Raw genomic sequence first — 21,174 nt, forward strand, 5'->3', positions numbered from 1 at the left:
TCAAGCCAAACAGTCAAACCAGCCGGGCAGCGAGGTACCAAAACGAAACACAGGAGAATAGTAACAGGAAACTGAGTCAGAACCAATGAACACTGAATCAGAAGTTCAGGAAGCACTGGAGCAGGAGTGAATCAATACTCTGGCACTAGACATGTGTCAGAGGCTGCTTTATATACCCTAAGGTGCATCCTGATTGGGTTAGGGAGATTTTGGCGGTCAGACATGCTGACTGCCGACAGGTGAGCGGAAATAGCGTCCAGCTGCTAGGCAACGGGACGCGGCTGCCGAGAAGGTGCAGGCGTATGTCTCCTGCACCAAGTGTCAGTGCGGAGACGGCGCCTGACACCCTGCTTGTTCACACCCAATAGCTAGGAATCCCGGCCCCCACTGAGACTCAGCGAAGGCCCTCTAAGACTTTGTAGTTACTAGGTCACATACAGAGAGTTTATGCTCTCTCTGTCTCAGGCTAAGTGATAGCATCAATGCCCTAGTAGTCTTCCTAGCAGACAATCACAAAGGTGTGCACAGGGACTGCCTAGCCCTGGAAGGATTCCTGTCTGTCTGCAATGTTACATTTGTATCGCAGAATTATTATTTAACACAAACGATGCCCTGGTCCATGCCCACACATTTATTATCAGGTTTCTCATACCGAGGAGAATTCTTATTGCATTTTTGCATGAGAAAACTAAAACCTCTTCTCCTTAAATTGTATTAAGTGGAAAAAAGAAATCTTGAGCACGTTTTAAATTGGCTCCAGTAAAATGTAGCACTAAGAGATAGCTGATGTTGTTATTATGGCTTCACAGCCCCCTGCTTTGTCTATTTAGTACACAAAACACAACCAGTCGCCCTAATGGAACAATAATAGACGCGAAGTGGAGTACAGAGCCTTTAAAGCCTGTAATTCTATGGGACTGCTCCCTGACCATGCAGAGAATGTTGTGGATTCTTCTAATCACTGCAGTTGTTACACCGTGAAACAGACTTGCAGCAGTAAAACATGTGAGTCACTTGTTGGCTGACTGTCAGAGATCCTTCCTTATACTTACAGAATCTCTTCAGCTATTATATTAATTAGAGACGGCTACACAAGGATGACGTACGCATTTAGAAAACCCTAACAGCTTCTGTAAGTTATTACATGATAAAAAAAAATTCGGCTACACTAATTTTCATGAATATCACCCGTAATGTCGGGGGAGTCGGCACCTGTCCCTGAAGGCCACTCACCGGCCTGCGTAGTGGGCGGGGACGTGTCATAATCATCATCAAGCCCAGCCTATGATGTGATTTGTGTCATCACACACTTTGTCCCGCCCTTTTGATGATGCAACTGGGAAGGAAGGTTTGAAATGTAGTCATACTTGCCTACTTTCAGTAGGCAACTTCCGGGAGAGGGGCGTGACTAATTGGCGGGAGGGGGCGGGGCACCTCGAATCGCGTCATTTTGGCCCCGCCCTCACGAGTAAAATGACGTGTCGCGGGGGGGCAGGGCTAAAATGACGCGATTCTCTGTGAATCGCGTCATTTTAACAACGGAATTTCGGGATGCGGGAGAAATGCCAGCTCTCGCGGGAGTCCGGGAGACTGACCCGAATTTCGGGAGTCTCCTGGACTTTCCGGGAGAGTTGGCAAGTATGAGTTAAGTATGATGAATATTGGTTCAGCCCTCAGAATGGCTACCTCCTCTGAGTGAAGGTTATAGGTACACTTTAAGTACAATTGAAGGTGGTTTCTACCTTCAGACAATTTGATTTCTTTGGTAGGCATGTCCTCCAACTTTAACTAACTAATTAGCTTTTTCTTTCGTGCTACCTTTTGTTTTGTTTTTTAACAAAACCTGTATATTTTGGCAAAGTTGTCATGACAATCACACCACTATTTGAAATAAAGTTCATATATCCAAATAGTTAACTTTGCAATCGGATACCTGCCAACATTCCCAATTTACCATTGACTGTCTGTGGGGTGTAGTTGAAAGGGGCGTGTTCTCACCAGACATGGTCATCGTTTGGGTGGATATGGGAGTGGTTTAGGCTGATCCAGACTATTCTGTACATAACTTCCAATCAGGAATATTGTCAGTTCTAAAATAGTTCAGAATCTTGGAGAAATCACTTTCAGATAACAAAACATACACACAGCCGGAATCAGAGTGTGTAAATCTGTTACACACTTTGCCATACCTAAAATCTGTTTCCCAGATACGTGGTAAGCCCATACTTGCCAACTCTCCCAGAATGTCCGGGAGACTCCCGAAATTCGGGTCAGTCTCACGGACTCCCGGGAGAGCAGGCAAATCTCCCGCATCCCGCTACTGGTGTCTCAAAATGACGCAATTCTCGGTGAATCGCGTAATTTTGGCCCCGCTCCCCGCGACAAAATGGAATTTTTGTTGCATGGGGCGGGGCCAAAATTACGCATTTGGCCGCACCCCACCCCCTCTCGCCCTCCAGTCACGTCCCTCTCCCGGAAAGAAGTTGCCTAAAATAGGCAAGTATGGTTAACCCTCTTGGGTTTGCTTAGATTCTCCTTAACTTAAACGCTCCAGCCCTTAATATTTTACAATAAACAAGTGGAACTTTCAAGACGTTTAGAGTCATGCTGTGCTCTTTACATAGTAGAATTTATTCGTAATCACGTGTGCCCCTTTTTTGGAAAAAAAAAGATCACATTTTTTTGATGCTCCTAAACATGTGTTCTTTATTAGTACTATATAAGCTATCATATATACTAGCCAATATGAGCTAACTCAATAAAACTGATCCCGCTGGCAAAGTGGAGGCGATCACATTTCACTGCCTTCCCACTCATAATTGTTATTGCCTCTTCACGGAGCGCCCTGTACAATGTATGGTCACAATGTATAGAGACACTCAAGAAGTAAACACTTATGCTCCCTTGTCATAACAAACTTAGAGATGTTTGACATGTGAGCCTAAATTCACTGTATATCCTGGGTACGTGGTGGTACAAATCGCATTGCTTGATTAATGAAGATGTTAATGGAAATTCCTCTTTAGCGTTTAACCCCTTAGATACATCATGGGATATGTGTCTCTTGTATAGGGATTCATTGTAATTTATTACTTCAACATTCTGACTCGAAAATCGTTAAAGAAAGCATTTCCCCAGCTGTTTGAGTCATCATCATCACCGTTTATTTATATAGCGCCATTAATTCCACAGCGCTGTACAGAGAACTCACTCACATCAGTCCCTGCCCCATTGGAGTTTACAGTCTAAATTCCCTAACACACACACACACACACACCCCAGACAGACACACACTAGGGTCAATTTGTTAGCAGCCAATTAACCTACCAGTATATTTTTGGAGTGTGGGAGGAAACCAGAGCACCCAGAGGAAACCCATGCAAACACGGGGAGAACATACAAACTCCTCACTGATAAGACCATGGTCGGGAATTGAACTCATGCCCCCAGTGCTGTAAGGCAGAAGTGCTAACCACTATGCCACCGTGCTGCATCAGGTAGGTTCCAAAATCTGGAAAAATTTAAAGGGCTTTTGAACCTGGTAATGACATTAACCTATTGGTTTGTACATACACTACTGCAACCTTTACTACTATGTCTTTCCAGTTTAATCCTGTGTTTTTAAACTTTGGTTTCCCGTCATTTGGTCAGATTTTTTATTTGCCCTTGAATACCACACAAGTTGGCTCTGGTCAGTGCATTGGATGTAGTTTTAGCTACAAAGCAGTTTTGTGTCTTGCACTATGTATGCTGATGTATAGGCCTTGGTGAAAAATACAGGAGGATGCTAGAAGGATAAATCAATGTATTTAGTGAAAGTTTCTGCAGGGGATGTACAAATCAATAAACTAATGTTGTACGAAAGCGGAAGCCCTCTTTAAGATAGTGCTGCTCAGCGTGGCTCTTACCTTTCCTGAGATGCTTAATTAATAGATTACTTGGTAATCTATAGAGATCAGCCTGAGAGTTTACTGTGACACAGCATATCCTCTCCACACCATGGACATCTGAACAACACTGATTAAACATGATAAAAAAAATAAGCCAAACTAATTTGCGCTCCAGGGAACCGGAGCAGCCCTCTCCTTCAGAGTTATACCCACAAAAAGCTCAAGTAAGCAAAACAAAGAATAAGTGAACATAGTGATGGCACAGATGCTCTTCCACAAAAACAAATAAAATAACAGTTTGTAACGAAATGTTTTTAAAGTCTTTTTCTTGCTCAAAACCACCGTGATGAATAGTGAATGGAAAATATATCTAAAATCAATAAGAAGCAGTAAGAAAATATCTTTTGTGATACATTGTTTCTTATTGATTTGTGATATATTGTCTTTAAAAAAAAACATTTCGCTGAAAGAAGCATCACTATTCATCACGGTTGTTTTGAACAAGAGAAAGACTTCCATTGGTTATTTTATTTGTTTTTTTGCGGAAGAACATTAGTACCATCACTCTGTTCCCATATTCTTATCACAGATTAAATGGTGTATACATAACATATCCTGACCATATAATTTATACTGTGTAGTCTATATTCAATAATCATACGCTATTGGCCAATTTCATAAAGGTTGAGGAGCCGGAGTGAGTAGTCCCATCGCTAGCGGTGTTTTCGCTGGCAATAGAGCTTTTTCTCTCTTTGCCCGATACGACAAGGGTTTACGGCTGCTTTGCATGGGGAAGCCTATTTATCAACTATCACAGTGGTACTAGTAGCTGTTCTTTTATCACCATGTCATGATGACAATTACAGATGAAAATGATTAACTTTTTATTTATTTATTCTTTGAATAAAAGCATTTTTTTCATGTAAGGTTTTTACATTTTAATCCACAGATTATTACCTTTTTAAAACATTTTTTTTCCCCTTAGATGATTTATTTCTTTGTTGTTGTTTTTTTTCCATTTTTCGGTGGGCCATATAAAGTTTAATATTATAAGTAATTATTTTATGAAGAGACCCTGTTCTATTTCACATAAAAAAATTGCACGTTAGGAAGCAGTGAGGAATAGAGGTTGTCTGTGAGAAGAGGAGACCACAGACTCCAGAATACTTGTGTTGGTAAAAGTGGTGACTCTGGAAGGAGGTGTAGATGTAACGAGAGCAGATTTAGAGTTATAGGGTCAGCTGAGAGAGGGGATCATATCGGATGTTGGTCTGTTGACACTCGGGGCCTAAACTTGGCCAGACACTAGAGAACATGGTACGATGTGATGTGGTCAGAACTTCTCTTATACCCATCAGAAGATGTTTTGCACTTGTTCTGATACCTGCTGAGTTATACACACAGCAGGAACTTGTATCCTAGATTGGCACGTCTCCGGTGCCGCAAAAAATATTCTTGGATGCAGACGGGCTGCCCTGGTAACTCATACTTGCCAACTCTCCCGGAATGTCCGGGAGACCCCCGCATTTCGCGTGAATGTCACGCCTCCCGGGAGAGTGTGGCAATCTCCCGGATCTGCCCACATGCTGGTGAAGTGGGCAGAATTAGGTCCAAAACTCCGCTATTCACCGGGAATCGCAGCGTTTGGCTCCACCCCCTTCTGTAAAATGACATGTTTGCGTCATTACGTCACGGGGGCGGGTCCAAAATGACGCAAATTTTGTTTCGAGCCCCGCCACCCCCATCACGCCGATCTCCCTCGGCAGGCTCCCGGAAGCCAACTTCAGAAAGTATGTGGTAACTGTGGCGCTTCACCAGAATCCGGGAGCCATCGAAATGCTGCTGTGAGCAAGTAGTGCAGGAGGAACACGTCATCGATTCCAGTAGGAGAGGATTGGCTAAGTCAATCTGCTCCATAAGATTACTGTGTAATATGACATATGGCTTCAAGTAAGTGGGGAGCTCTGAGGGAGCAGTTAAGATCAAGGGGGGTTGTCCAAAATTAGACTATCCCTTAATAAGCCTTTATAATTCCCAGGTTCCACAGCATATTGTCAGAATGTTCTGGTGTATTCTATATCTTGTATAAAATGTGCTACTGGTAAGATCCACTTGGAAATGACAATAGGACTTTTAACACGTTTCAGACCATCCATGTTTTCTCTCACAGTTATGAGTGTTTGAAACTATCTCACGTGTGTCTACAGATCCACCCGCCGTCATCCTCGGACAATTTCAAGTAGTTTTCAATGCTGTTTTCTGTCAAGTAATAAGTAACTTTCCAGGGGATATATTTGGAATGTAGATGCAGCAGTAACAGTACATGTTTTCCTAGTCCATATCACATCAATTTCATGACCTTTTAGGGAACTTTGAAGTCACAAAGTATCTCTACAATGTTTATGTAAGAAGAATGGCAAAATATACGACTTTCTTGATTTAGAAAGCACTCAGTGAAAAGAAAAAAAGCTAGTTCTTAATGAACTGTTACGCTGAATACTCATTTGTTAAGGATACAAAATGGCTTCCTCCACTGTGTGTACATGACAGGTGCACTTCCTTGGATGAATATCCCTCTATCCGTCTTTTCTACCAAATTGTTCCACTTTTCGGTCTGATGTATAGATTTGTATATATTCCATAGTTATCATTCAAAAAGGGAGAAAATAAAATGTGTAATAGGGGCACTCACTGGATAAAATGAGAATAATATATAACCTTTATTGATATGCATTAAAACATCGGTAAACGAGAAGTCCATAGTTGCCTGCTCTCCAAGAAAGTCCATGAGGCTCCCAACTTAGGGGGAGACCTCCGGACTCCTGAAAATAATTCTCCCACAAGATGGGTGGAGAAGCGCTGTGATGATATAAATTGTATTATCAAGTCGCTCCCACCCCAGTGGACACTAAGGGGTAGATTTACTAAACGGCGGGTTTGGAAAAGTGGAGATGTTGCCTATCGCAACCAATCAGATTCTAGCTTTCAGTTATTTAGTACATTCTACAAAATGACAGCTAGAATCTGATTGATTGCTATAGGCAACATCTCCACTTTTTCAAACCCGCAGTTTAGTAAATATACCCCAAAGTCTTTTACGTTTTATCCCTGGAAATGTTTGACCCTATTTTTCTATATTTACCAACTGCACAGTATTGTTCCTTTCTTTCTTAAACTTTTTTTATTATTGTATATAACACAAAAAAAAAAAAAAAATAACTGCAAAACATACAGCAAATAAGACTTTTCTTTTTTTATTGAATAATCTAAATGAAATGAAAGTACAGAACAAGATATAGCAACTCATAATAGGTACTTCAGATATCGACAAATTAATAAATAGCAGATGATAAGTATGCTGCAGGGGAGATATAGTATTAAATGAACGGAGATGGACGGGAGGGGGGGGCAGGCCCGGCGCTCCCATTAGGCAAGGTTAGGCACTTGCCTAGGGCGCCAGGCTCTGGAGGGCGCCACAAGAATGTAAATTACTTTAAAACTGTGCGGCGACTGCTGACCATACCTGTCATGGCCGCCGCACAGCATTCAGATACACGGGGAGGGGGGAGAGGCTATTGCTCACCACCGCCACCTCTCTGCTCCGTCTCCTCCCCTCCACTCACTAGTGTCAGTGAGTGGAGGGGAGGAGACAGAGCAGAGAGGCGGCGGTGGTGTGACAAGGTAAGGAAAGACGGGGTGAGGGGGGAGGAGGGTGCCGATTTTTGCGGGGGGGCGCCAATTTTTTCAAAATGCCTAGGACGCCATGGACCCTAGCACTGGCCCTGGGGGGGGGGGGGGTCAGACGAAGGCCGAGAGACTTATAGAATAATAAAGATTGAGTTATGGCGCAGGGAAAAGGGCTATTATCAAAGCTGCCTAGGTAGAAGCCATTCAGTAGACTTAAATCATTTCAAAATGTTGGTTTGAGTAGACTTGTCTAATGATTCTATGTATAAACCTCAACTTTTGCAAAACAAATTTGACCACTGTTTCTATGTCTGGAAAGGTTGTCCTTCTATCTAGAGTGTGTATATCCAAGAATTCAGCCTTTAGTGTGCTCAGGAAGGGGGGAGGGGGGTCGGGGATGTCCATTGGCATAATATCAGTTGTTTTGTGATGGTCGCTATTACTATTAGTATGGGGTATATCCCCAGAGTATGGTAAATCTGATGTACTGTTGCTTTTAATCTATATATAGATGGAATTTCAACTATATTGTTTTACTCTCTGGATTTCAGTGTGAAAATGTATTCAGCATGGTGGTGAAGTGGTTAGCACTTCTTCCTCGCAGCGCTAGGGTCATGAGTTCAATTCCTGACCATGGCCTTATCAGTGAGGAGGTTGTATGTTCTCCCCGTGTTTGCGTGGGTTTCCTCCGGGTGCTCCGGTTTCCTCCCACACTCCAAAAACATACTAGTAGCTTAATTGGCTGCTATCAAAATTGACCCTATTCTCTCTCTCTCTCTCTCTCTCTCTCTCTCTCTCTCTCTCTCTCTGTCTGTGTGTGAGTGTGTGTGTATGTTAGGGAATTTAGACTGTAAGCTCCAATGGGGACTGATGTGAATGAGTTCTCTGTACAGCGCTGCGGAATCAGTGGCACTATATAAATAAATGGTGATGATGATGATGATTCATATTTAAAATATACAAATATGACATAGTAATTGTCATGTGTGCTCCGATGAGATCGCAGAACAGCGCTCCATGCTACAAGCCCAACAGCCAAGAGAGAGGAGATTGTGTTCAGATGCTGCTAATCATGACAGTGGTGTTTGGTCACAAAAAAAGGCCATTTGTCAAGTATTATTAAACTGATAATGGGACAGACAACTGCAATAACATTCTACAAATTCCCAGCAGCCTATTGCTTTTTTTATGCATATATATACTTTCCCTTTAAAAAAGACAGCAGACATTTTCATACCATGTAGACTATTTGGGTCTGACTGATGGTTGCTGCACACAAAGTGATGACACACAAGTACTCATTTTAAACACAAAACAAAAGCAGAGTGACAGAGTAAAAATGCCCCAGGACCAGCTGTTACATTCCAGCCTGTGGGAAGCAGAGGGGTGGGGGAGGAGTGCGCTATGTGTCCCTCTAGAGCAGCAGGTTCTAAGAGCCAAAGACCAGAACCTCACACTGACCAGATTCCTGCTGCCACCTTTGTCTGGAAACATTCTATTTAATCTGTTCCTTCAGAGTGAAATCATACTTAGGATGACGGGATTGCTGCGATGCCTCCTGTGCCCGGCATTCCTGGGCTACTCCGCATACCACATAGCTGTGATGAGCCGGTAACAGCATATTGACGCATTCCACACAGTCCAAGAATACATTTTCAAGCTACATGGTTAGAGATAGCACCTGGCTCCAGATTAGGAGCATAATATCCGTCACTAGCTTGGTCTTTTCTCCCAAACCAAGTAATCAGCTGGAAGAAAGGCCTTGTCTGATTCATTACTAATCCGTAAAGCAGCAATACCATCAAACAGTCGGGTGTCTTATTTTCCCCCACATAAATGACTTTTTCAGGCTACAAGAACAATGTTTGTATTTAGCATCACCTAAATTTTCTGCATATCCGCCTTCATTGGCATAAAAGTCAAATCCTACCCAGGATCAGATTGGCCTATAAAGGAAATTACAACTCACGAAATCTTCCCCCACAATCTTCCCTGGAACCCATTAATTCCATATGTGCAAAGATGTATCTGAAAATTCTACTTTACTCTAGCCCAATACAGTTCTGGCCTTCCTGCTTTGATATGGATAATCAATTGACACAAAATTGAAGTTGAATAAAGAGCTGGTTATAAAAGTATAAGTTAGCTTAAGAGTTAAGAAAACTATGTGCTGGAGACAGAGGGGATGCCCTACTCCACTGCCACCTCGTCCCCGATAATGAAGTGGTTCAGCTGGCATGTGTATGTTACGGACGAAGAGGGAGCGCGTCCAGACCGAATAGACTCTGATTTACTACCTGCATCTCCTACACTTAGCGAAGCTCCCCAATGTCCCTATTAGTAGTTCCATGGTGACCATTCGACCAGTCTAACTTTCATGTGTTCAATATGGTTTAACAGCAGAATTGTTTAATGTGTTCCCCCCACTATGTACCCCCATCAACCCTTCCCCTTTTAATTTTGCGTCCTTTACTTACCCCCCATCCCTTTCTTCTTTCAAAACCCCATAATTTTTGAAAAATTAATAATAAAAATACTATTGAAGTTAAAAAAAAAAAGAAAACTATGTGCATAAAAATATATTGACAAATTAAGCTGTTTTACTGTTATAGACATATTGGTTAAGATATGTCGAGAAACATGTCTAAAAAGTATTGCCAAAGTAATATATCTAAAGGAAATGTGCCCTCGATAAATAGAGAAATAGGGAAGTTGTGGTATAATGAGACATTGAAGTTAGCACCTGATAAGATGTGGCAAGATTAACTTGGATTAATGCCTATATCTGGGGGGCGAGGGGAATATATTGATAGTTCCTGATGTGGAGTGATATTATTGGGCAAAAGTCTTACATGATGCTTTTATCTACGTATTAGTTTGTGGTTTTAAGAGATAAAAGGCTTGCAAAGGTATTGTGAAGTTACCATTATTCTATTTGAATTGAATGGTCTGTATTGCGCATACATAAATAAAGAACATATTCTGAAGAGACTTCGTTTTTGGATTAATTCTACAAAAGTCCATAACAGCTTAACAGCTTCTAAGTCTGTGGTTATACCAAACTTTTCTGTCTCGCCAGCTGACAGGACTGGCTCTACCATTAGGCGAACTTGCCTAGGGCGCCCAAAGCACTGATTGAGTGACACAATGCATCAGCTGCTGACTTGGGGGAGAAGCAGGCAGCAGTTTCTTACCTGGGAAGCTGTCTGCTGCTGTCAGTGATGTGCTGGGAGTGTGGAGCTGGGCAGTGGCATCATAGCCTGAAGGGAGCAGGACATGGCGCTAATAGCTTCCTCAGATATTAAATTCTTTTGACACATCTAGCCAGGTATTATGTGACACAAGAACATGTCCTGACACTCTGTTTAGGAATCACTAGTAAAAGCATTCCACCAGACATTTACTCAACTTCTGACATGACCTCCCTTTCTCTTGCTGTCTGGTCACCTCTTCTTACTTACGCCTATGGAACTTCTTTTATGCTGCACCTATGCTCTGGAACTTCCCTTATGCTGTTCCTATCCTCTGGAACTTCCCTTATGCTGTTCCTATCCTCTGGAACTTCTCCGATGCTGCAACTATCCTCTGGGACTTCTCTTATGCTGCACCTCTCCTCTGGAACTTCTCTTATGCTGCACCTATCCTCTAGAACTTCTCTTATGCTGCACCTATCCTCTGGAACTTCTCCTATGCTGCACCTATACTCTGGAACTTCTCTTATGCTGCACCTGTCCTCTGGAACTTCTCCTATGCTGCACCTATCCTCTGGAACTTCCCTTATGCTGCACCTCTCCTCTGGAACTTCTCCGATGCTGCACCTGTCCTCTGGAACTTCTCTTATGATGCACCTCTCCTCTGGAACTTCTCTTATGCTGCACCTCTCCTCTGGAACTTCCCTTATGCTGCACCTATCCTCTGGAACTTCTCTTATGCCGCACCTCTCCTCTGGAACTTCTCCGATGCTGCAACTATCCTCTGGGACTTCTCTTATGCTGCACCTCTCCTCTGGAACTTCTCCGATGCTGCAACTATCCTCTGGAACTTCTCTTATGCAGCACCTCTCCTCTGGAACTTCTCCGATGCTGCAACTATCCTCTGGAACTTCTCTTATGCTGCACCTCTCCTCTGGAACTTCTCTTATGCAGCACCTATCCTCTGGAATTTCTCTTATGCCGCACCTCTCCTCTGGAACTTCTCCGATGCTGCAACTATTCTCTGGGACTTCTCTTATGCTGCACCTCTCCTCTGGAACTTCTCCGATGCTGCAACTATCCTCTGGAACTTCTCTTATGCAGCACCTCTCCTCTGGAACTTCTCCGATGCTGCAACTATCCTCTGGAACTTCTCTTATGCTGCACCTATCCTCTGGAACTTCTCTTATGCTGCACCTATCCTCTGGAACTTCTCTTATGCCGCACCTATCCTCTGGAACTTCTCTTATGCCGCACCTATCCTCTGGAATTTCTCTTATGCCGCACCTATCCCCTGGAACTTCTCTAATGCTGCACCTCTCCTCTGGAACTACTCTTATGCTGCACCTCTCCTCTGGAATGTCTCTTATCCCGCACATATCCCCTGGAACTTCTCCGATGCTGCACCTATCCTTCCGTACTTTCTTACTCCTCGAGACACTCACATAGTCTCCCTGTTTTTGTTCAGACACTATGTGCAGTCGAGATGTCCCTTCAAGGGAAAAAGGCTTCTAAAACTAACATATAAATCTTTGTTTCTGATACATTTTTGTGTGTCATACCTTGTACAAAGTACATATATACCGCAAAGAACTTGTTGTTTAAAGCTTGGGGTATATTTTGGAGGTAACACTAACTATCTGAAAGTAGTTTAGTAATCTGTATTTTCCCATATTTGCTCATAAAATAAAAATATGTATTATCCAATAGGCTAACAAAAGAAAAACCCTGTCTGTCACAAAACAACAATATAAAACTCACTTGGGTAGACTTAAAATTAGAAAGGTTAATCCCGGTGAAACCAAATCATTACAACTGGTCCAATACGGGGTGAAACACCTCCAGTGATCTTCTGTGAGTAAACAGACATCTGTTATAGGCAGAACATATAATATATTGTAGCAGAAAGCAAGTCCTCTGTCGTGAACATTTTGTAGAATGTGCTCCTATTCCTATATATGGCAGGATTATTCTTGAGCTGTACTCCCTGCCCTTGCAGTCTGTCCTCTCACACGTGCTAATTTATTTACTGTGCTCCTGAAAAGGGGGGAACATTAGGCCGACTTAGAGAAGATTTATACTGGAAGAATCCATACACAGAGTACATTGGAATAACATATTCTGCTTGGTGGCAATATGGTTTGTCTGCAGAATACTTTTCTCTTGACCCAATGCCAGTAAATGAAACATCTGCTTCTGACTATTTATGAACTGTTTACATGTAAAACAAAAAAGAAGTGTGGTCACATTGTATCTTTGTATGATTCATTGAGAGGGTCATAATGGAAAGTTGTAGCTAAAAAAATATGTCCTTCTGTATAGAAAAAAAAAAGACACAAAATAATAATTTAGAAATACACAAGTTTCCATAATAAATAACTACTGTTTAAAAAAATTAGGGGAAGGAATTATTGTTCTTCTAACCTGATTCCAGGCATAATGGGGAACAAGTTTATTTGGAACATTTCCTCGCCAAGGGGAGAGAAAATGATGTCTTATCCTGAGCAGCCAACTGCATGGTGCTATAATAGTATATTATATTGTATATTATAGTGTAATACTTGTAATATATTACAGAATGCCTCTCCTTAGAATAATTGGCAAAAACAAATAGGGGGATATATTCACTTTAAAAGTGCTTTAAATCAGGTTTGTTCATGATAGATATCCCAGTATATACTGTATAGACAATGTTTCACAATACATGAACTAACTGGCAAAAATACCATGGTCTTTTCTCAGCTTATAAAGTTATAATGCTAGAATACAGCTTGTTTGGTTGGAAAACTACAGAAACGGATACAGAAATGGAAGTTGCTCAATCAATTTAAAGGCTCATAGCAGGTGCTTGAAAGGGTGGGGCTATCCTAAAAGGAACAAACACAGAGATAAATCCCCCAGCACACTGCTATAGCCAACTTCCACTTCTGTATTTGTCTGAGAGGCAGTGGCGGATCCAGGGGGGGCGATCGGGGCGATCGCCCCCCTAGCAGGGGCTTGCTGCCGGCGGCTGCACACTATGTGCAGATCCGTTCAGCAGAGAGAGTTAGGGAGAGAGTCCTGCCCAACTGCTCTGATTGACACAATCAGAGCAGCCGGGCAGGACTCTCCCTAACTCTCTCTGCTGAACGGATCTGCACATAGTGTGCAGCCGTCAGCAGCCTTAGGTGTCAAAAAGGGGGCGAGGCTAAATCCCCCCCCCCCTAAATCGCCCCCGGTACAATTAACTTCTGGATCCGCCCCTGCTGAGAGGCATGTTGGTGTCAGTAGCTGAGGGGGAGTACTGGTGCTGGATTGCTATTTGGAGGCTTCTGGGGTACCTCTTAGTAAGTTAGCTCTCAATTTAAAAACACATATATGTATGGCCCAAATATATGGGACTCTCACTGTTTAAAATTAGGATCACTCTATTAGCAGAAGCACTTTGACGGGGCGGGTGGATTTCCATACATTTGCAAATGTGTGCAACTGAGACTTTTGCATTGTTATGTACAAGTAGAAATGGCAGCTCCTTTGCCGGCTATAGCAGTGTGCTGGGGGATTTTTATTATCAACATTAATTTCTGACAAGGATCCGTCATGATGGGGGCGTGTCCATGTCACAGTGGGGGCCACACCTAATACACGTCATAGTGTCCCCGCCTCCTCCCCGCTTTCACATTGCAACAGTGGCTGGAGAGCCACGTGACAGACATATGTTTCACACGGTTTCTCTGGACATGAGTGAAGTCTCGGTGCGGCCTTCTCAGACGCTCCCCAGAAGCTCCTTCTGTATGAGTACTATTCAACAGACAGGTAGTCACTAATATTAATTAGCAGTGGTTATTAGATAACATCTTACATTTGTGAATCAGTCACACTTTCTGCCTCAGCCAAACCTGTCATTTACAGTAAAACATTGTGGGCCTGAGTCATTAATGAGAGCAAAGCTAAAAAAGGAGTAACTTTGCAACTGGGCGAAACCATGTTGCATTGGAGGGGGAGGTGAATTTAAAAATGTGGGGACAGATTTATAGTTGGGGTAGAGCATGTCCTGGATCAACTTTAAATTTCAGTGAAAAAATAAAGCCATCAACAATTTGTGTGCTACAAGAAAAAACAGCCAGTATTTAGTTTATGTGCAAAATAATAAACTAATTAGCACCCCTTGCATTGTAATATGGTTTGTCCCAGAGAACACTTACTCCTTTGTTTGCCTTATTTTCCTTAATGATTCAGGCCCTGTGACTGCAAAAAAGCGTCTGTTGCAGGTTTATTGCAGCAAGTTGTTATATGCTTTGTTCCGAAATCATGTATTTGGAAACCACCCTCTAGATATCCTGCATCTGCCCCTGCTCCGCAGTGCACCTTCCCACTAGATTGTAAGCTCTCTCACAAGCAGATGCCTCTCTACGCTTTGTCTTCATGGCTGCATTTATTTTGTCTACCTTACGTGTCCCTGTTTTATGCTGTCCCTGCTTTCTGCCATCGAGGAACACTGCGTCGCCTTACAAATCAACGACAACAGCAATAATAATAATATATAAAATCCCATGGCTGAAATACACATACAGCAGTATGATCTATGCTAGTGTTTTATTCATAAATAATGTATTGTTTGACTGCAGCATGCAAGGGGTGCCGTTGCTATTCCTGTTTGTCTAAAGTGCTCCCCTATATATCAGCTAGAAGCCACCGTCAGACTATTACAAGAACATTCAGCTAATTAATAATGTCTTTCAACAGTAACGTAACTTTTGATTGACATATTTCTTAGCGGGGAGTAAGGCCGCTAAAACATTAGCAAATCTAAGGCATGATTACAGCATAAGATAGCTCCTTGTGGTTTATCTTTTGTTGCAGATGACTGTTCCACATTTTACATACTGGTCATCTGATAAATTGAAATGAGTGTTCTTGTACTTTACCATGCATGTGTTTTATATCACGACGATTGCAGAATTTTGTGACATATTATTAAAGTCAGAGTAAGCCCAGCTTGACTGATTGGCCTATTGCACAGGACGCACACTGCCGGATGTTCCTTGTAGGAGATCTCATGAGTACCTCTGTAATTACTCCCAGTGTGTGGCACAGAGGTTAGTACTCCTTCCTCACAGCACTGGGCCATCTGTGGTATGGATGGCTGTCACTCTGTCTCTGGTGCTATCTGCAAGTAGTAAAGGGAGGAGTCAGTGGTGACAGAGTATGTTGGGGACAGATGGGGAAACCACCGGGAGCTCAGAGGGGACCACTGCATATGCCCCAAATGAACCAGATTGTAGGCAGCAGAAAGCAGGTGACTGCTGTTGTTGGTGTCATTGGTCACAGCCCTCTAGGCTGGGCACGCAGCACAGAGTTTTGCCTGGGGATAGTGAAAAGAAGCTACTTTACCATGCCCATGATTCGTCTTGTGGCACTGGCTATTTATGTGGTATAATGCATAAGTTAGATTCTATCTGTGTTGCTGTGTGTGTGGTATTAATGGGTTTAATTCTTACCATGGTGCTATCTGTGTGGTATGCATAGGTTTAATACTGTGGTACTATCTGTGTGGTATGCATAGGTTTAATACTGTGGTACTATCTGTGTGGTATACATAGGTTTAACTCTTATCGTGGTGCTATCTGTGGGGTATGCATAGGTTTAATACTGTGGTACTATCTGTGTGGTATGCATAGGTTTAATACTGTGGTACTATCTGTGTGGTATGTATAGGGTTAACTCTTATCGTGGTGCTATCTGTGGGGTATGCATAGGTTTAATACTGTGGTACTATCTGTGTGGTATGCATAGGTTTAATACTGTGGTACTATCTGTGTGGTATGCATAGGTTTAACTCTTATCATGGTACTATCTGTGTGGTATGCATAGGTTTAATACTGTGGTACTATCTGTGTGGTATGCATAGGTTTAACTCTTATCGTGGTGCTATCTGTGGGGTATGCATAGGTTTAACTCTTATCGTGGTGCTATCTGTGTGGTATGCATAGGTTTAAATCTTATCATGGTGCTATCTGTGTTTTAGTCATGGGTTTAATTCTTACTGTGGTGCTATCTGCCTGGTATGCATTGGTTTGAGTCTGACCATAGGGCTATCTGCGTGGTATGCATGGGTTTAATTTTTACTGTGGTACTATCTGGGTGGTATGCATAGGTTTGAGGCTGATCATAGGGCTATCTCCGTGCTATCCATGTGTTTGGATCTGACTGCGGTGCTATCTGCATGGTATGTATGGATTTGATCCTAACCAGCATGGATACCTAAGTAAATGTTCATAATTTTCTTTCTTTTATTTTTACATAATATAATTTTTCAGAACTTCAGATATGCAGCCATTCTTCAAACAGTAGGAAATGGATTTTCTTCAGGTTCCCAAAGTGATCATGCGTGGTTAGTTTTCACAGTGGACTTTATGAAAGATGGGTCTATTTAATTCGATCACATGCTTGCTTGGTGGCTCATGAAGCATGAACATTTTATTTGATGTCCCTCTTGAATCAATTATTTACATCTCTACATCTGAGCTCCAGTGCCAAAATACTGAGTCCTTATATCATCCGGCATTCTTTTCTAAGCCCTGCACCATAATTGCGTGAAAGTTCTAATTAGAACTTTGGCGTCTTCTATAAACTGTACTTGTTCCATTGGAGGTGAAGAAGCAGCCGCAGTGTATCTCCATAATTTAGGGTCATTAAATAAGATATTTGAAGTTGAGAACAAGCCTGGGGCTATGTATTTGACTACTGAACTAAGACAAATTGCTTTGTCAGAGCAAGGGATAGCAGATAGAGGTTCTCACATGGGAGCTTAGGAAAACTGAGTAATAACATTTACTGCAGAGAAAACATTTCATTGGTGATAAGTAGCACATGGAGTTTTATATGTTCTTCCTGTGTCCTGTTTTTGTGGGATGAACCAACATTTAAATGTTCCAAGAAAATGGACATGTATTCGCTGCTACGCAGACAGGTCATGTGAGCTGGTGCTTCTGCCAGGGTACCGTATTTTAAACCAATATTTATCCTTATGATTTGACAGGTTGCATTCTCATGAATATTATTTCAGTGCACTATATTTCTGCATCCACTTTGTGTAGGCGATGTGTACACTTTAATCTCATGCTGTGCTCAGTTGAAGTGTACCTAGTAATGTATTTTTTCGCAGAAGTACAACTATACGTTGCAAAATGCTTCCCATTAAAAGTATAGAAAATAACAATCTCTGGCTCCACTAATTTGAGTCTTTCTACCTTTTGTAGGTAGAAAAAGGTAGTGTGTTTTCCCATAAAGCAAGAAACTGCTCTTTCAAACATCCTTATTTTATTTAAATAATTTCACCTTGCAATACAAATCTTGCTTTTGCATGCAAGTGTAAAAGTACCCGTATTTAACAAGGATGTAACCCAATATGCCCATATACCGGAATCCTGGCCCTCAAATCAATGTACTTCCCAGTAAAACTGGGTGTAAATGTGACATCTTGGCATCACAAAAGAACATGTGCAATTTTCCTCTTGTATTTTATAGAAACACTGGGACAGTTATAGAGTGTGTCTCTGTCTATGTCCCAGGTTACTGTCTTACACGTTTAAACTCTAGGTAAATTGTGTAGTGTGGAGAGTGGAAAGACAGCTTTCCAAGAGACTTGGCTCTAGTAAGAGCTGGTTTAAGGGATCCCTGGAGTGAATGGATAGAGACAAGGGGATCTATTCCTGAGGCACAGTTTGGGTCTTCTGGCCAGACAGCAGGCTGATTAGCAGCTACATATGCAAGGTGTAAATATAATAATATGTCAGTGTGCATTGTGTATCTCACTAACGGGATAGAAGCAGAAAGGATATGCAAGTGAGACTAAGTGAGATATCCCTTAATAGGTCCCAGTTGTGGGTTTAGCCAAATGACACATTTCACTTCAATGAAATGGAATTTCTCTATCTGGATATACGAGTATTGACCCGTGAAAATAGCACATTCAGTTCTTCTGACCAGTTCTGAGAAAAATTAAAGAGTATTATGTCATAGTTATTTTACTAGAAATTAGAATTCTGATGAACTTACTTAAAAATAATCCTTTTGTTGATTTTTTGGGGAGTTAATGTGACCCAAAAGGTCTCGTTTGCAAATATAACTTCTACGTCTAATATAATGTATCTATCACTTAATCTATCATTAAGCTTCTCAATCTTTGGTTGGCCATGTGGCCTTAATGTATACAGGGCCCCACCGATCAGCTTGAACTGCTAACTTTGGCCACATGGTAAGACGGTGGGGGATACGGGTACACGTAGTACTCAGTATGTCCAGCTCATCATTTAGAAAAAGGCAAACATTTAAATAAATGTACACTGTACCCGTTCTACAACTTCTTAGTTGTGCTATATGCTTTTTATTTCTTTACGATCTATGGATTAGGTTGGCTACCCCGGATATAGTGACCAGGTAGTGACTGTCTCTTCATGTTTCCACAGGTCGAGAAGCATCTGGTGTCATCGTGGAGTCTGATAACCTTGATGTGAAAGAACTTGAGTTTGGAGGTACCTTAAACTGACACAACATATTATGTTGAACTTCAATCAGTACTTACATATCGATCACCTGCTCAGTACTACTTCCGGTTCTGTACGCTCAGTACCTCTCGTTACTCATGCTTGTTTATGTAACCCCTTTATCCTCCTGCTGGGTGGTTGTAGTGTATTTGTTCACTATTCTCATCTCCGTAGAACCATTTGTGCATCATCCCGGCTGTTTGCAGGTTTAGTAACCGCAGTGTGTAAAGAGCACTTACAGCAGGTGTAGCAGTGTACATACACCGACATTAAAATCAATTGCCACCAGTCTCATTTTGATGAAAATTAATGAGTCATATCTTTATTTCTATCTACCAACTTTACTTTCTGGTACAGTTCACTTTACATAGGCTGTGGCTTCACTGGGCAGAAGAGCTGACACTTTCACACAGTGATACTGTCACGCTACCACTTTCACTCCTCTGCTGTCATATTAACTTACTCCCCTCGCCTCCTGGTACCAGCAAACTTCACTCAATTCATGGCTACACTCGGGGTAGTAGTAAGTGCAGTCTCAAGCCAGCTGGTCCTCTCTGAGCTAGCACTCACGCTCACATTCTGACTGTGCGCTGGCTCTTAACAGTCTTGATTTTCCATGGAATCGCTGGCCTCTCTCACGCTAACCTCTCTCTGCATTCCGGAGTCTCCCTCTCATCCCAACACCCGTACTCGGGCTCACCTGACCATTGGGTTCACTTAGCATACTTGAGAGGTAAAAGTTGAAGGGGTATCACACTAGCTGGAGTTTAGATTAACCCCGAAATTACAGCTAAAGCTAACGTTACCTGGGGATACCGAGTCACACTTTATAAATACCGGGGTCCCGGGAACACTCTGAACACCCCCTTAAGGCGTTTCACACTTCACAAGGGGCGTGACAATGCTCATCCAAAATGCAGGTGGCGTTACACGTAGGTTGAGATTTACCAAACTATAGTGTTCATAATGCAGTAAAACTGTATTGTGATCATGCCCAGTGTTCATAGCACGCTGTGGGGTGTAGCATTCTATGATGTATCCTGGGATGAAGAGGTTTTTAGACTGCAGTGCTGGATATCACAATGCTTAGTATGCAGCTGTTATTACATAGACACAATTAAAGAAGTCCTGCAATTTCGGAAGTGCTCTGCTCCCCTCCCCTTATGGTCTAAATACCAGATGTGGGGCTGGGATTTCAACCTGGTCAGACGAGTGCAGATAGGCCTCATTTGTATAAAATACACACAGGTCTGGGCCTAGGACGGCAGACTTAGTAGGGCAGCTTTTTTTCCCACATCATTTTACCATTTATTATTTTTATTGTTTAAGCCTGCAGCATTAAAAAAAACAATGATTATTATAAATCACTGGTGGAATAAACGTATTTCGGACACTCATTCCTTCTTAACTGATGACATATGTTATGGGGAAGAGGACCAAAGCAGCCTAGCGAGGCGAAAATCAGATCCTGATGAGGTAATAGTGTTACCCCAGCTAGGCATCTCATTGGATTCCTGCATAATGGAACAATAGTCGGTACATTTTTCCAGGAATGGTTCAAAAAATATTAACTTCATGTTTAAAGGTCTTTTAAAGCTTTCTTTTTCTAGCTATTGTATAAGCTACCTATGAATTTTCTCCGCTATGTAATAACGCAGTATTTAGAACAAGGTCATTGCCTAGACAATTCTATGTCTGAAAACATTGCTCAGCTCATGTCCTTATCCAAGACAAAAATAATTGTGAAATCATGTGTTACTGTACAGGCAACGTGATACATTGCCAACAATTAACAAGGCTTCTCCAGCAGTGACAGATGCTATCCAGTTATTTCATTTGGACTGTAATGTATCACGCTGTATTCTAAGAACACGGTAA

General features: G+C 42.0%; 1 protein-coding gene and 1 long non-coding RNA gene across 3 annotated transcripts in view; one reads left to right on the forward strand and one right to left on the reverse strand.

Annotated features, from left to right (window-relative positions):
* The window catches only part of LOC142139481 (uncharacterized), a 928,167-nt gene that overhangs the window by 175,353 nt on the left and 731,640 nt on the right, over window positions 1–21,174 (reverse strand). The window lies entirely within an intron of this gene.
* Window positions 1–21,174, forward strand: part of JAM2 (junctional adhesion molecule 2) — a 76,171-nt gene that overhangs the window by 21,484 nt on the left and 33,513 nt on the right. For both annotated transcript variants that reach the window (XM_075197118.1, XM_075197119.1), the window contains exon 2: window positions 19,219–19,284. In XM_075197118.1, coding sequence (XP_075053219.1) covers window positions 19,219–19,284 — 66 coding nt within the window. The remainder of the gene's footprint in view (window positions 1–19,218; window positions 19,285–21,174) is intronic.

The sequence above is a fragment of the Mixophyes fleayi genome, chromosome 2 (assembly GCF_038048845.1).
Source record: "Mixophyes fleayi isolate aMixFle1 chromosome 2, aMixFle1.hap1, whole genome shotgun sequence".
Lineage (NCBI taxonomy): Eukaryota > Metazoa > Chordata > Amphibia > Anura > Limnodynastidae > Mixophyes > Mixophyes fleayi.